We start from the raw sequence: 17,722 nt of genomic DNA, 5'->3' as shown, positions 1-17,722 counted from the left end.
GCATAGAAAGTAGAGATCCAGGAGAAAAGTATTAAGGGTACATTAGTCATTTTAATAGTCTCATTAATATTGCATTGGTCTTGATGAAAAGCCTTAAACGACATATAAAAAAATGGAGGAATTAAATAATAACAATAATAAAAGAAATAAATTTTGTAGCTAGGAGATGTAGCCCGATTATTGCTGAAAGAGGAAGCATGTGGTGTTGCCTTGGGATATAGTTGAGTAAAGAGGGAGCAACGAGATAAAACAGGTCCCTGTGTTCCACACCACTAACATTTGCCCAAGAAAGGGTGAGGCTGCCTGGAATTACAATTTACATGAGTTGAGAGACTACCAGCAGAATTGGGGCAATGATAGTTTCGCCGTGGCGGATGGGAGGAGGCAGCAAAAGTAATGGCTGGAAAAGATGAGTCATGATGACTTTGCTTGATACTAGTTCTCCGTTTATTAGTCGCCCATGTAGTTAATCAAAAGAAATAGGATTGACTCTAGCATTTACAAACTCAATTATAGAGTTGTAATAAGCGTCGAAACCATGAAGAACGCGATTAATGAGGTCCTTATGTTCAATGGTTTTGCCCAAGGAAGCAAATTGGTATGCACAAGCTTTTATAACCTGCATATATTTAGGGATGGTGTTGTTGCCTTTTGAGATTTGGTGAAATTGCTCTTTTAATGGCTAGATGTGGCCCCTATTGGGTTTGGCGTATGTATTTGCAAAGATATCCCATATATCTTTGGTAGTTTTGGCATTAGAAATTAATGGAATAAGAGATTGGGAAAGAGCACCAACCAAGGCACCGGATAGAAGGTTGTCTTATCCATTCTAGAATTTTAGGGTTGGATTTGATTTCTCAACCCCTTCGACATCGATAGTAGTGGGAGGAGAGGGAAGACTACCATCAACAAACTGATAGAGGTCATGTCAAATTAAAACGGCTTGGATTTGAAATTTCCAGGAAAGGTATGTGGTAGAGGTGAGCTTGATTGTGTTTGGGATGGTTATGAAGGTAAAAGGTTTGGTGGGATCATCTTTGTTTGGGGTTTGGGAAGATGAGTTGTTGTTGGCCATGGAGGTTACATAAGATTTGATGGGAGAAGATAAAGAAGATTTTTTAAAGAGAGAAAGATTATCAAAAAGCTCTGATACCATATAGGGATATTGAAGAAGTAATTATTATTGATTGTAAACTTATTATAAATAGAAGTACATCCCTAGGGGAGCTCTAGACGATACAAATAGATAAACTAGAATAACAGAAAGATATTACAGCTAATTAAATCATATAAATACAACATAAACAAACATATTTAACAGATATAATAATAACCGAATGAGTTTAATTTGTCAATCCTTATCATAATGAACATGGTGAGGAGACAAAATTTTATGCATGATTGGACGAGCCTTGCACATGGCTTCCAATGATTGAGCTTTACGAGTAGTGAAACTGCCTGTACCTTCTCCCATGTCAACTTCTTTACCACACACTTTTTCCCATTCAAAACATTGAATAAGTGTCCCCAAAGTCAATCCAACCACTCGTTGAGCCAATCCAGAACCTGGACAAGCTCTTCTACCCAACCCAAATGGCATCATCACCACCTTATTATGCCCATCTCCATCGAATCTCTCTGGTTTAAAACTTGTTGCATCATCCCATAGTTTAGGGTCTCTCTGTATAGCCCATGCATTCACCAGTAGAATTGTGCCACATGGCACATGGTATCCGCCAACAGTGCAATCATCGGATGACATGTGGGGGACTAATAGAGGAGCTGTTGGGTGTAACCTGAGAGTCTCAGAGATTATGTTTTGAAGATAAGGTAATTTGGGAAGATCATGTTCTTCCAATAAAGTTTGTTGCCCAATTTTGTTGTCTATTTCCTCTCTTACCTTTTGTAGTATGGTTGGATTATTGAGGAGGTTAGATAATGCCCATTCTAATGTAATTGCTGAGGTATCTGTTCCGGCAAATAACATTATCTGTATAAACATCGAAAGGAAACTGTTAATTTTATCTACATGTTTATTTGGAATGTTTGATGTAACAGTCGAAGCGAGGACTAACCTGTATAAGGCCTTTAATAATCTGATCAGTGTAATACTCAGGTTCATCTTGTTGCAAAGAGAGAAGATGATGAATCATAGTATTCCCATCTTTGTTTCTAACTTCATCAATAAACCTTTGATAAACATCATCAAACCTTTTAGCAAGATTAATCACCTTCTTCTCATATCTTCCACCATCAATCCAATTCAAAAACCCCAACATATCTCTTGGATTTGATGTTCCTCCATAAGCCACAGCTTCTTTCAATAACTCTCTAAAATGCTCAGCCTCTTTCTCATCGCCATTATAACTCTTCCCTGAAATCATCCTCACCATTATATTATAAGTTAGATTCTGAAACTTCGATTTAATCTCCACCTTCCCAAAAGCTTCAATTGAAGAAGAAAACATATTTTTAACTAGTCTCTTCACTTCATCTTTCCTTATACTTCCGAATACATTGAGACGATGAGGTGAGAATATTTCAACCAAAATCTGAAGGTGGTTTGGGTATACTGGATCTTAATCATTGGATAAAGCTGCTATTGGCCGTCTACTGTGGGAGATTATCACTGCTAAACAGACACTTTGGGCCAGCTGGGTAATTGAAAATAAGCTCAAAAAGTTGAGTTTCTGGGGTTTAACTAAACCTCTTGAGGCCAGCTGGAGCTGGAGGAAGATTCTCCAGTTAAGAGACATCTTCGAAGGAAAATTTCAATATAAGTTGGGGAATGGTCATTGCTTTTCTTTTTGGTTTGATCCTTGGTTAAATGGTAAGAGTTTGCATGAGCTTTTTCCTGCTTTAGACATTACCGATGCTGATATTCCTATTGGTGCTAAAGTTGATGAAGTTTGGAGGAGAGGGTCTTGGGTTCTGCCTGATCCTATGAACAAAATTACTGAGGATGCTTGGAACCTTGTTCGTTGTTTCAAGCCTATCCCTAATTTACAAGACAAGATTATCTGGCCTCATTCTAAAAATGGATTTTATTCCATCTCTTCTGCTTGGAATGTTATTCGGCCTAAAAATGAAACTGTTCCTTGGTCTAAGCTACTTTGGGGTCCAGGTAATATCCCTAAGTGTAGTTTTATTGTTTGGTTGGCTATACACAAGAGACTCAATGTTAAAGCTAGGTTATTTCGTTTGGGTATAGTTCAAAATTCTACTTGTGATCTGTGTAAGGGGAATGCTGAAACTATTGACCATCTGTTCTTCAAATGTCCTGTCACTCATGCTGTGTGGAAAAATATTGTTGATAGGTGTATGTTGCCAGTTGAGAATCTAAGTTGGAGAAGAATTGTAAGTTGGTTGGGGAAAAAGGCTGCTGGAAAATCGGTTCTTGCTGGAGTTAGAAGAATTGCTTTTACTGCATCTGTTTACCATACATGGTTAGCTAGGAATAAATCTTATTTTCAGAGAGTTTGTTTTGATTATAACAATGTAGTGGGGAGTATTGTTTTCTATGTTAGATTAAGGGGTCTTGCTTTGAAGAACAGAGATAAGTATTCCTGGAATACTTGGTAGCTTTTGCTACTGGTTTTAGTTGTTTTTTATACTGTGTAATTTTGGTTTTTGTTCTATAAAATTTCTTTTATTGATAAAAAAAAAAATATTTCAATCGTGCTAACTCGGCGGAGGTTGCGCCAGTGGTCGCCGTATGGAGCCTGAACTAAGGTTGTGTAATTATAAGCCACGTATTTGTGTAGGATGAAACGCGGACGGTTGGCGAAAACTATGTCGTTTTTGGTGAAGCATTCTTCCACGGCGGAAGGGGATGAAACGACGAGTATGGGGCGAGAACCGAATCGGAGAGAGATGATTGGTCCGTATTTTTGGGAGAGGTTGTGGAGAGTGTGATGAAGAAGAGGTAGTTTTAGTAGATGGAGATGGCCGATTATTGGAAGTGCTGGTGGGCTTGGAGCCGGAGGGTGATTTTTCCGGTGAATTACTGATTTGTAATGTTTTAAAGCTAGGAAAGATATGAGAAATGTGAGGAAGATGATGAAAAGTAGATTTTCCGCCACGTTTTTGCTGGTATCTGTTTCATTGTGGAAAATGCTGCTTTATATAAGCAGGTTTTATGGAATAATGGTTTTTTTTTTTTTTTTTTTTTTTTATAACATGAATTTATATTAAACAACAAAAACAATACAATTAGAAAAATCTTCAATAAGAATTTCCATAACAGATAAAGAACGGATCCAAGCTGCTAAATCATGTGCGACAATATTCGCTTGCCTTCTTTCAAACACAAATTCAATCGACCTAAAAGAATGAAGAAGATCAAGAATATCATCACGAATAACAGTCAACCAGTTTGTCAAACCTTGATCTCCTTTAAGCAAATTAATAGCTGAAATTGAGTCAGATGCCACCACAATATTTTGGAACCCGCAATCACGAACCACATATAAAGAATTGTATATTATTAAAAGCTCAGCATGTAGCGCCGAAATTGAGGATCCAAGAGGCCCACCGCTAGATAACATCACATTTCCATAACAATCCCTCACAACCATGCCAAAGGAACCAGAACATCAAAGAATTGAAAAAGAGGCATCACAATTTAGTTTATACGAATTTGCACATAGAGGAAATCTACATAGCTCGATCATAATCAATCCGCCTAACACCATTTTGTTGAGCTTTGGAGACCAATAGATAGGCCCAACTTTAGCGATAGGCCCAACTTCAGGAGTATAAATATAGCATTTTTCCTTTGTAATCTGCATCTCAAAAGTTATAGTAAAATATCGTGGGTTGGTAGTAGGGCTGGGCGCGGATCCTGGAGATACTGGACCGGACCGAATATCCGAGGGAAAAACTCCAGAATTGGACCGGACCGTTGACTTTTTTTTGAGAACCGAACTGGATTGGACCGTTGACTTTCCGTCAAAGAACTGGACCGAACTGGACCGAAATTTATCCAGAACCGGACCGATAACCGGATTGGATTGGATTGGATTGGACCGAACTGAAATAACCGAAAGTTTAGCAATAATAAATTTATATTTCATACATTAACTTTATATAAAGAGAAATATTATATAATATATAGTTATATATTTTGTAAGGTTCGGTAAACTAATTACAATAACATAAATTTATAATTTATTAATAAGGTATAACATTATTATATAGTCATAAAAATTATCCTGATTAATTCCCGTTTATAAAATAAAATAAAAAATATTTACCTAAAATGTAGACATAGAGAATTGAACACCTAACAAAATGGAATATAGTTAATCGCATTAACCATATGAACCAATTCTACTTCTTGTTAACCATTTAATTAAGTAACAAATATTAGAAGTTTTAAATATTAAAATTTTTAAACATTTTACAAAATAGAATCTCGTGCTTCTCTTACTCTGGTTAATATATATAATTGAAGTGTTCAAAGCTCAATTAGCAAACAGATTAGTAATAATGTGGGACTTTTTATGTGTCAATCAGTCTCTTCATATGAAAGCTATGTTTTTGTTGTTAATTAATCACGACAAGGAGGACCGAATACAATCTAGTCTTAGGGCTGTAAGCGAGCATAGCCGCTCATGAGCAGCTCGGCGTTCGGCTCGATAAAAACTCGACTCGATTTGTAAACGAGCCGTTCGTGAGCACGATTTTCAAGCTCGGTTTGTAAACGAGCAGAGCTTAAGCAGACCAAAGCTCGGCTCGAAAGCTCGTGAGCAGATGTTTTTGCAATTCAATGCTCAACCGTGGCTTCTGAATCTACGTTTAACACAAGTGGTAGAACTTTAGATCAATTTAGGAGTTCTTTAACTCCTGCTACAGCTGCGGTTTTGATTTGTTGTCAAGATTGGTTGAAAACTTCAACTCAAGCTTTCAAGCATGAAGAATAAGTTGAAGATCTTGAAGCTATTGAGGAAGGTAATATTTACTTAGCAATTATATTTCATAGTTTTATTTTAATTAAATGTTTATGAATACTAACTATATAAATGTTATTTAATTTGTAGAAATTAGTTCTGATCCTGAAATTGCATCATCTCTTTTTTGAATTAAAGGTTTGTTTGTTTGTTTTTATAGATTTGTTATTTTGTAACTTTGATTTTGTGGGCTTTTTTAGCCTTGTTGTCTACCGTAACTTTTAATACTTTGATTTTGTGGGGTTTTTTTTTATCCTTGTTGTCTACTGTAACTTTTAATGAATGTTGTTTACTTCCTAAAAAAATATCATTTATTTCAAGTTATGTAAGATAATAAAATTTTATATTATATTATCTTGTAAATTAAAATTTTAATTTATTTTTAGGACATAAACTATTAGATATTTATCCGAATCACCGAAAAATTATATTGGATTGGACCGGAACTGAATCTCCGAATCCCCGAACTGGACCGAACTGAAAATTTGGGGCAATTCAATTCTGGAGATTTATTCTTTCAATCCAATCCTGGAGATTTCCTTTTATTAATCTCCGAATTTCAATCCAATACTGGAGATTCATGAATCCCCGACTTGGACCGAACTGTGCCCAGCCCTAGTTGGTAGTGCCCCCAGACGTAGTCATTCAAATTGAGTGGCGAGCTGGGTAAACAATTCTTGTGTGTTTGTTTGTGTTTCGTTTATCATAATTGCATTAGTTCCTAACACATTCACACCATTCAGCTTAGATATTCCGCCAGTCTCCAACAAACCTGCACCAAAAAAAATTAGGAAAATTTCCTTATCCCAGCTTATTAAATCTAAACCTCAGGATGTTTTGAATCTCCATCTTAGGATTCTAATAAACCTAGATCTAATGGTGAATGAACAAATTCTACATGCTCATTAAGATACATGTAATCAAGACTGACGCAATAATAGGATTGATATTAATTCAAATCTTAAACATATTATAAAGTGTTTTTTTTTTCTTTTTGATAATATTATAAAGTGTTCTTAAGAAAAAAGGATTGACACAGAATTAAGAAAATGTTTACTTTTTATTTTTATGTTTCGGTTATTTTCTTAACCAGTGATAATGACTTGAGTTCTTTGAGTTCTTCCCACAACAAAAATAGGTTAAATTATAAATTTGGTGCAATTGGAAATTGCATTTATATATTTTTGACTCATTATACTACATTACATATTTAAATTATTTTAAAACCGATTTTTCGAAATATCTTTAATATATATAGCATTTAATCATTTATTCTTCTTTTTCCATGTTTTTTTTTCTCTCTTTTACATTCATTTGCAATCTTTCAATTTTTATCTGCGAACTTAAAAATGTTTTAAGTTTTTTTATAAACAAATAATAATCTAATTTGTAGTGGGTTGGGCACAATAGTAAGTAGTCTAGGCTGGGTCTAACTAAGTTAATATGATAAATTTAGGTTTAACTATATTTTCAGTGGGTTTGACAGTAATTAGTAGTGGGTTGGATTTAATTAAGTTATGATTAGTTGGGTTTTTTTAGTTTTTTCGGTTTATACCCAAACCAAACCGAAAATCAAAGATGTAAAAAAATAAAAACCGAACCAAACCAAATTGCAATTTGGTTCGGTTTAGTTTGGTTTTTTCGGTTTGGTTTGTTTTGTTTTCGGTTCGGTGCGGTTTTGCTCACCCCTTTTGAAGAATGGAAAAATTGTGAGTTTGATTTTGAAGAAATGAAGTATATATATATATATATATATATATATATATATATATATAGATATATGTTTTTGGTTTCTATATATATATGGAATAAAATGTTTGGTATTCATTAAGAGTAGTCCGGTTTGGATGGTTTCGAATCTAAAGACCATATTTAGTGAGAAATATGGTCTATGTACACAGTCTGAAGACCTATTGGGTATCGCAGTGAAGTGTTGGGTAAGACCATATGGGATAGACAATGTTAAAGAGACGTCTCGTATATGTTGTGATTTGTGATTGAATTATAAAGGGATGAACTTAAAAATGGATACAATATTTTTATGTTTTTATGTTTTTAGTTTAATACCTTGACTATATTATGAACTTAAGTTTTGAGTATATTTTATAAGGTTTTGATTAAATCCTTTATAAATGTATATATGTAGCTATGTTAAGTAAAGTTGATTTTTATAGCTGATAGTTTCTTATTGAGATTTTTGTCTCATTTTTCCAAATGTTTTTAATGTTTTGTTTTAGGCAAAGAAGTGCAAGGTACCGAGAGGGGTACTCGATCCTAGGGCGAGGTTCGGTTACAGCTACGAGGTTCAAGTCGTCTCTAGGGTATTGCATCCATTTTGTTCATATACATATATGTGGATAGTATATGGTTAAGGACACTTGTATATCTTGTTTTTGGTAGAATCCTTTTGTTTGGTATGTATTGTCTACATATAATTAGCTGAAGTTGAGAACTTGTGGAGTATTGTGATATGGGTTATGAGTAAGTCATAACTTTGAGCTAGAGAATTGTCTATATAGGTGATGCGGAAAAATCAGATTCATATCTGAACCTTGTGATGCATTTTTCGACCAGATATAGGCCAAACCTGTCATGGAGTTCTAAATGAAAGTTCTTTATTTTTGTCTTACGTTTTCAGGGGTTTTTGAATCGCCTTAAACGGACTCCGTATGAAAAAGTTAGGCTGGAAACGACATATGTTGATCATTTTAACTTTAAACCAGAATTTGGTTTTTGTTTTGATTTTTCTCCTTATTTGAGAGATACTGCTACTGGTTTATATAATAAGTCAGTGGTAATGTCTCACCGTCTTATCTGATCTTATTTTAGGTCGGGTTTGACACATGAACTGGTTGACAATCTCTTCAGTCAGCATTCCCATGTACTTGAGCATTCTTACTATCCCTACAAATATTATGTTCAAATAAAAAGGAATCAGATGAACTATATTGCCCTAGGTTAAAAAAATAAATAAAGACTCAAGCTTTTCATTAGTGAATCTAACAATGAATACAATAAAATCAGTGTATCTAAGCGACAGATCTACCTTTTCAACGATATGTCTGAAAATTAATAGGTCTTTATTCCAGTTGCTGAAATACACACACACAAGAGTAAATTGGATGAGGAAAAGATAGAGTAAGGAACAATGAAACTCTAATGCACCTAGGAACGAAGAAAAATGGCTTGCCATTACCGTGTTTCGATCCCAGTCCCAGTGATTGCATGTAGAAAGCAACTGGAGATAGAGAGGGATGAGAGAGATGAAGCCCTAGCCAAAGAGGGCGAAACCAAAAATGGTATTTGGGATGAGAGAGGGGTTTATATATGAGCTGTGAAATTTCAGTCAAATGATTGAGCGTGTAAATTTGGTATATGTTTTAGTTGGCCGTGTAAGTGAAATTTCATTTGTTGCTTTTTTTGTTTTCCGCATACAATAACAGTCATTTATCACAAGTGTCATCTGATGAGTAAGTAAATTTGAACTAAAACGCGCGTTTTCTTTGGATGACAAAATTATGTCATCAGAAGGCCACATGTGATTTGAGCTAGTTTACATTTACGCTTTCAGATGACATACTTTTAATATACTGTCACGAAAAACAATCAGACGACACGAAAACAAATGTTTATCATATATCTTGTGTCATGTGAAAAGAAAAATGACATAGTGTTCCAACATAGTCATGCTTTATTCCATGGTAGCACTGAAGAAGAGAAATTTCTCATTAGCAAAAAATTATGTGAGACACTAATGGCCCCTTGTCAAGTCTTACAACCACGCAATCTACCATTTTCTTCATCAATAGTGATAAGAGTGGAAAGCATTTCTATACATGAGATGAACATATAAGGAGATAAACGATCCCCTTATCTTAAACCTTTCTCAGGAGCAATAGATCAGAGAGCCCATTCACCGAGATCGAATACGAAACAAAGGTAACACAAATCAACATCTAGTCAAGCTAACACTCACTAAACCTCATACGAGTCAAGACTACTCTCAAAAAACCCTAGTCCATTTTATCATAGGCTTTATTGATCTAATTTTAAGCTCCACCTCTCCCATATCACATGTATCCTTCCTTTTCATATAGTGCAAGGACTGAAAAGCTATCTGAACACTATTAATAAGAGATCTACCAGGCACAAAAGCATATTGAATCTCAAAGACAGTATCAAGAAGATTATAAAAAAATTGTCAGTCACCAATTGAAGTTATTTCCAGTCGCTAAAGATCTCAAGTTGCTTATATTTAATATTTAAAATTCAAGTTTTAGTATAAAAAAACAAAATTAATTGAGAAATGATGTACCCAAATAGGCCTAAGGTTTTTGAGGAAGTACCAATTTAGGCTCAACGTTCAAAATAGCATCAATATAGGTTTAACATTTATAACATGATATCAATTTAGGCTTAACGTTTACAACATAATATCAATTTAGGAATTACTAACAAAATGTGACACGTCATCCGTCAAGTCTGCCAACTCAGCGCCACGTCGCATAAGATACCAAAATAGGCCTAAGGTTTGTAGAAAGCATCAATTTAGGCCTTACATACAAAATAGCACCAATATAGGAGTAATGTTTACAATATAATATAAGTTTAAGCTTAACGTTTATAAAATATATTCAATTTAAGCTAAACGTCACAATTAATCATATTATATTCTTTCCCTATTAACTTGATATGTTATCTTTTTATTTAGTTCTATATTCTTATTTATTATAATACAATTAATTAGTATTCTTGCCTATTAAGACCTTATATTTGTTTTTCATTAAAGTTAATTTGGACAGACTTGGAACTGAGATTAAAGAAAAGACAGCAGAAATATTGTTCAATAACGAACAACGGGGATGAAGTGATTTTGACATTGAAATTGTCATGATCTTGTTGCGGAAAAATTAAGGACTAATTTGGTGTGAATTGACAAATATATTAGAATAAAAACTTACTTTTAATTGAAGAAGTGGATGCGAGATGAAAAACAAATAAAGTCTTAATAGGAAAGAACACTAATTAATTATATTATAATAAATACGAATATACAACTAAATAAAAGGATAACAATATCAAGTTAATAGGGAAAGAATATAATATGATTAATTGCGACGTTTAGCTTAAATTGGATATATTTTGTAAACGTTAAGCTTAAATTCGTATTATTTTGTAAACGTTAAGCCTATATTGGTGCTATTTTGTACGTAAGGCCTAAATTGATACTTTCTACAAACCTTAGGCCTATTTTGGTACCTTCTGTGACGTGGCAGACTTAACGGATGACGTGTCACCTTCTGTTAGTAATTCCTAAATTGATACTATATTGTAAACGTTAAGCCTAAATTGATATTATGTTGTAAACGTTAAGCCTATATTGGTGCTATTTTGAACGTTGAGCCTAAATTGGTATTTTCTTAAAAACCTTAAGCCTATTTTGGTACCTTATCCCAATAAATTATAATACATATAAAAAAAATATTTGGGTGTGAGAGTTATGAAATTGTGATATTCACTAAGGAGTTGTGGATGACTTCCTTTCGCGTTAATTTTCTTTGTGAGCTCCTGCACTCCAATCTCAACTAATATTATTCTCTTATCTTATAAAAACCCATGTACAGATTATGGGGACAAAAACATGTTTGTAGGGGTAAATTTCACCAATGGTATATAATCGTTGCCCTATTTCACACTTTGGTATACAACCTTCAATTTGTCTCACTAATATATACGAATGTGTAGATGACCTCCCACTGTGGTGTATAGCCGGTGAAAATGACCGGTCAACGCCAGTCAACGCGCTAACTCTCCATTTTTCAACTTTAACTAAAAACACCTCATATGCAATTACCAAAATACCCTTTGTCCCAAAAAAAACACATTCACTGGTTCGTTCAACTCTCTCTCTCTCTTTCCCATGGCTTTTTTCTCTCTCTAATTCTTTCTTTCTATCTTTCCCATTCTCCATCTAACTTCTCTCTGTCTCTCCTTTTCATTATTCTCAGTTCTCATCATCACCCTCACCATCTCTCTAGTACGGTCCAAAAGACAGTTCAGTTCCATTTGTAATGGAAATAAGCAAGCTGATGAGAATAAAAGGAGAAATATATGTAATGGAAACTAAACATTTGTAATGATTTCATATTGTCATAAATTAAAGGAGAAACAATTTCCTTCGTGGAGGTAGAGTATTAAAACTAGCATTACATCCTGGTGGATTTGAAATCAATTTGATTTTAATTTGAGCACTAACTCTGCCCTTAAATCCTACATTCACGTGAGCTATATGACGAAAGAAATAACCTCTGAAAATATGGTTTGATTATACAGGACCAAAGAAATTAAAAATGAAGGCATGAATCTCCATAAATGGCATTAATTTTTAACTCAATTTTCATTAATGGCCGAATGACCATGAGTTTCTCCGATTGCAAGTTCTTCCAGCCAGCAATCACTAGTATGATACTCCTTTTATACCAAATCAAATTTACTAACACCCATTTTTCTATTATTTAAAATCCTCCAATTCAGGTGCCTTTTCTAATCTCTGGTTGTTGTGTTCTTCACTTTTGTGCTTTTCCCTGTTAATTCGTCGTTTCTGATTGTTCTCACCAAATTTCCAGATTAGGGTTTGAAAGTATGGGGAAAGAATTGATTTTTTTTTCTCTTGTCATGCGAATACAAATAGAAATTGAATTGTGATGCTTTGTGGTTGAAATTTAACTAGCATTATCTGTAAATAAAAGTGAGATGTTTGTGAGAGAGAAAGTATGTGCAGAAAAAAGAAAGAGAGAAAGAGAAAGGGAATATTGGGGAGATTGGGTTTTTTCATTTAAAAAAGAGGGTATTTTTGCAATTATCCTATGTGTGGATCCTGGATAAAAATAAAAAATAATGAGCTGGCGCGTTGACTTTTGAGTTGTCCGGTCATTTTAACCGGCCATACACTAAAGTGGGAGGTTATCTATAAGTTCGTACATATTAGTGAGACAAATTGAAGGTTGTACACCAAAATGTGAAATTGGATAAAGGTTGTATACCATTGATGAAATTTACCTATTTTCTAGACAGGACCGTTTTCAGCATTTTGGAGGTCTTAGGAAATTATTGTAATAAAAAAAATTCAATTGAATAAAAATTATTAATGAAATTGAAATTCTTACTAGTCGCTCACTCGGGGCTATAAATGAGCTAAGCCGCTCATGAGTGAATCAGTGTTAGGATCGATAAAAGCTCAATCATGTTCGACTTGATTTATAAACGAGCCGAGCTTGAGCACGGCGTAAAACTCAGCTCTAAAGCTCGTGAACTGGCTTGATTATATATTCATAAACAAGCTCATGAGCAAGCTCGATTATAATGTTCATGAACATACTCATGAACAAGCTTGGTTCAATTATTATTTTAATAATACTCTATAAATAGGGAAATAAAAAAACAACGTAGTTTTTTTTATAAACTTTAGTTTTCATCAGCATTCACGAGATTCAAATTTTCATCAATCACACATTTTCTCTACTAGATTTTCATCAACAGTTTCACTATTGGTTAAATTATAGGTTTTACATACTTATTTATGAATCTATGAGAAATTGAATGAGTTTATCTCGTCTCTCTCTAAACTTTCCGATTCAATTTTTTTTTTATCCGACATAATAATATTGGCAACACCGGTTACAATTGTTGATAAAGAATTCCTACCTAAAAAAATTATTTAAAGATCAATAAAGGATTTAATAAATGAAAAAAAAAGTTTGAAATGTTAAAAAAAATCTAAGAAATATAGACTAAAATTTAACAAACAATGGTTAAAAATGTAAGTAATTTCTTTAACAGGTTATTAAGATTAGAAATCTCAATAAACAACAGAACAATAAAAAAAATCATGTCATGAATGATAAAATTCCATAATCAATTAAATAGCACATGTTTTTTTTTTAAATACACATACAAAGGAAAGGAAAAAAAAATTGAGTGGCTAAAATTTGTAGGCCTCTAAATGAGAGAGGCCCTGGGCGGTGGCCTAGGGCGACTCCCCCTAGAGCCGGGCCTGTCTCTAGAAATTTATGAGTATATGAGTAAATGTCCAACTAATAATTTATTATTATCATTATTTATCAATTAGTCAGATCTGTTTCATACCCGATTATACTTTTGCATTTCAAACCCGTCCTATTTAATTCGCGGGTATCTGCACCCTTACCCGTTAAGAATTAATACAAAAAATAAAAAATATTATAAATTTAACAAAATATAAATTTAATAAATCATTCATCTAAAAATTGAACCTTAATCAATAAGAATAAAGTAGTTTAGTGGTATCACTTAATGGTCGAAGAAAAAAACATTGGGGTTTAAATCACATCACTTACATTTAAAAATAATAATATTTATCAAGATTTATGATAGGTAACGGATACTGGATACCCTATGGGTGTTCTCATACCGGTCACGGGAAATGATTTTGATTTTATACTTGTACGCTTTTATACATGATATAACATTAGGGTCGGATAGTGGGTACCTACGAATACACTACCTGTTGACATCTCTAATTAATGGGAGTAGAGGGTTGTAATAATATTAGGGTGAATTATAAAAATGATTCAATTTATATATTTTCCTTACAAAATAAATTAGTGTTGTATAAGTTAGTTTAGACTTCTTTGAAATGAAATTTGGGAAAATTCCTGAATCTTAAAAATATTAGAAAGTGTTGTTAGGAAAAAGGATGGGTAAATTTCACCTCTGGGGTACAACATTTACCCTATTTCACACTTTGGTGTACAACCTACAATTTGTCTCATTAATATATACGAACTTAGGGGTGACCTCTCACTATGGTGTACAGCCGGTCAAAATGACCGGTCAACACGAAAGTCAACGTGCCACCTCAACCGTTTGACTAGTCAAAAAGTCAATATTTGACCACTTAACATAAAATTACATCTTTACCCTTTCTTCCTCTTTTCCATTTCCATTTCCATTGCTCTCTTTCTAACTCTCTTTCTCCACCTTTTCTATTTGATCCATTGCCCCCTCTCTCTAACTCTTTTTCTCCATTGGAAGAAGTTCGAAGTTTAAGGCGATTCAAGCTCTCCCCGCGCACCTTCTTCGATACTCCAGATATTGGGTCTGTTAAATCATGGTAAAATTAGTTCTTAATCGTTAATTTCAAACCCATTAGAAAACCAATCATCCAATTTCTAACAACCAATTTAGAGAAGTAATACCTGAAATATCAGAGGAATTATCAGTCCAAGACATAGCTCATTCATCGCGAAAACTAGTGGCTAAGATCTCAACCTGAAATCACCAGCAGGCAATGGAGGTTTCTCTTACTTTCTCTCTCTAACTCTCTCTCTCTCTAATCTTACCATTTTCAATTAGTATGAATCCAGAAGAGAACCTGAAACATTAGAATTTGCAACCAAAATTTATAGTTGCAAACCCAGTACTACCCTTCAATCGCAGTGATGATGGAAAGATTCAAAAAAGCTGCTCACAATCGACGCCTTTAGTTGAAGACATTTTTAAAAAAAAAATAAAAATTGCGCAATGCTCTTACATTAAAGAAGAAAGAAAAATCTCTCCCACACCCGAATGTGATTCGAACCCATGACATCCCAAGGCTAGGTAAGCTCTCAACCACTAGGCTAAGAGCTTCACCACATGGTAAAAGACATTTTAAAATTACCAAATATAGAAATTTTAGTATATATACAACACAAACTTTGAAAACTATTTTAATTAAATTTGAATATAAAAGATAAATTATTTATTTATTTATATAATTAGGGATAATTATATACTTTTATATATATAAACAAATAAAGGAATTAAAGCATTAATTAAAATAAAACTTAAAAATCTTATAATAATATGATGGACCTACTAGTGTATTAAGTAAAAAAAGCAAAAACCTTATAATTATTTACTCTAAAAAATAGTAAAACCAAATATGCACTAAATTGAAGAACAAGAAGCAGAACTAACCATATACATGCTATTGTCAATTGTTTTCTATCTATAATCTTTTCCAGTACCAGTTTTGACTCAAAAAAAATAATTTATTTTGAAATAGATTTTTGTATCAATTTATTCATTCAATTTAATATAGGAACAAAATATCAAAACATGTCTGCGGTTTTTGGGAGTTTAAAAAACAAAGTTATTTATTTGTCACTTATTTTCAAATTATTCTTAAGTTTCATTTAATTGCTTAGTACTATGAATAACCATTTTGCAGAGTTTGATACTAGCACAGACCGACACCTCAGCAGTGACGTTAGAGTGGACAATGGCTGCTCTCCTTAACCATCCAAACATATTAACTAAGGCTATGAAAGAAATAGAAGATCAAGTATGTAAAGAACAGCTAGTAGATGAATCTGATCTTCAAAAATTACCATATCTTAAGAACATAATCTTTGAAACCTTCAGATTATATCCACCGGTTCCACTTCTACTTCCTCACGTGTCATCTGAGAGTTGTACAATTGGGGGATATAACGTTCCACGTGACACACTAGTATTGGTAAATTCTTGAGCTATACATAGAGATCCAACAATATGGGAAGATCCATTAAGTTATAGGCCTGAAAGATATGAGAATGGAGAAGGGGAGGGGTTTAAGCTTATGCCATTTGGGTTAGGAAGCAGATCATGTCCTGGTGCTGGGTTAGCTCAGCGAGTGGTGGGATTAACTTTAGCGTCATTGATTTAGTGTTTTGAATGGAAAAGGGTAAGTAAAGAGGAAATTGAGATGATAGAAGGTGGAGGACTTACAATGCTAAGGGCTCAACCACTTGAGGCATTGTGCAGACCACGAGGAGTAGTTATCAGTAAAATCCTATCTTAATTTTGAACTATTACATACTAATTATGTTCTATTGTGATGATCTTTTAAATATCTTTGTTTAACTGATTTTGTCACCTATTATTGTTGATGTATATTAAATCTTCAAGTTTATTATTTCTCTATATCTATTATATTTAGAGGGAAAAAAACATCTCAACGTATGTGATCATTTTGATTTTTTTTTATTTTGATGCATTGAGCTTCTAAATTTTTCATTTCAACAGAGAAATCTCCTAATCTTTTTTTTTTATCAAATTATGCACCAAATAATAAAAAAAAAGTAAGTTTTTAAAATAAAACTTGGTTAACTGAGAATTTTTTATTTCATCTGCATTCGAAATTGTACTTTAATAGTTCGAAAGGATTTTTTTTTAATGCATGATGCAATTTTAGAGAAATTATAGAAATCTTATTTTGAAATGTAAAATATAATAATTTCAGACAGAAATGAAAATGAATAACCTAGCCACATATTAAAAAATGAATAACCTAGCCATATATTCAAAAATTTGAATTTTAAATTTTACATCCCTAAATCCGTAGACTTTTCGGCCAAAATGATAATAAAACTAAAATTTAATCTCCAATCAAGGGTTAATTAATATTTTAATTCGTTGTCACATAGATTTTGTATTATAAATAGGGCTGTAAACAAACCAAGCCGAGCTTTAATCTATTCAAATTCGAGCTTTAATCTACTCAGATTCGGTTCGTTGTCACATAGATTTTAACCAAGTCGAGCTTTAATCTACTCAGATTCCGCTCGACAAATGTTAACAAGTTTCTGACAAAACTTTAATCTACTCAGATTCCGCTCGACAAACATTAACAAGCTCAAGTTTCTGCTCGACAAATGTTAACAAGCTCAAGCCGAGCTTCAAACTCAATTCAAGCTCAAAATTTTGTT

At 33.3% G+C, this 17,722-nt stretch overlaps 1 protein-coding gene and 1 pseudogene across 1 annotated transcript; one reads left to right on the top strand and one right to left on the bottom strand.

Moving 5' to 3' along the window:
• Positions 1-1,351: 1,351 nt before the first annotated feature.
• LOC136229871 (cytochrome P450 81Q32-like) lies at positions 1,352-4,577 on the bottom strand. The gene is made up of 4 exons (XM_066018744.1): positions 4,211-4,577; positions 3,678-4,096; positions 2,076-2,558; positions 1,352-1,990 (listed from the first exon to the last, which is right to left on the bottom strand). Exons 1-4 carry the CDS (start codon positions 4,575-4,577, stop codon positions 1,352-1,354), a joined length of 1,908 nt encoding a protein of 635 aa, XP_065874816.1.
• Positions 4,578-5,913: 1,336 nt separating this feature from the next.
• On the top strand, positions 5,914-16,815 carry LOC136229870 (cytochrome P450 81Q32-like; annotated as a pseudogene).
• Positions 16,816-17,722: the final 907 nt, after the last annotated feature.

Source organism: Euphorbia lathyris, chromosome 5, assembly GCF_963576675.1.
Source record: "Euphorbia lathyris chromosome 5, ddEupLath1.1, whole genome shotgun sequence".
In the NCBI taxonomy this organism is placed as follows: Eukaryota; Viridiplantae; Streptophyta; class Magnoliopsida; order Malpighiales; family Euphorbiaceae; genus Euphorbia; species Euphorbia lathyris.
This window is presented reverse-complemented; position numbering and strand designations above follow the sequence as displayed.

Bases quoted from the DNA above. Each gene is read 5' to 3' on its own strand.
- LOC136229871 (XM_066018744.1), bottom strand. From the start codon at position 4,577: ATGGTTGTGAGGGATTGTTATGGAAATGTGATGTTATCTAGCGGTGGG. The intron at 4,097-4,210 runs GTATTGTTTTTG...ACAATGAAACAG, and splicing joins TATTGAAGATTTTTCTAATT to ATACCAGCAAAAACGTGGCG. The intron at 1,991-2,075 runs GTTAGTCCTCGC...ATGTTTATACAG, and splicing joins TTATTAAAGGCCTTATACAG to ATAATGTTATTTGCCGGAAC.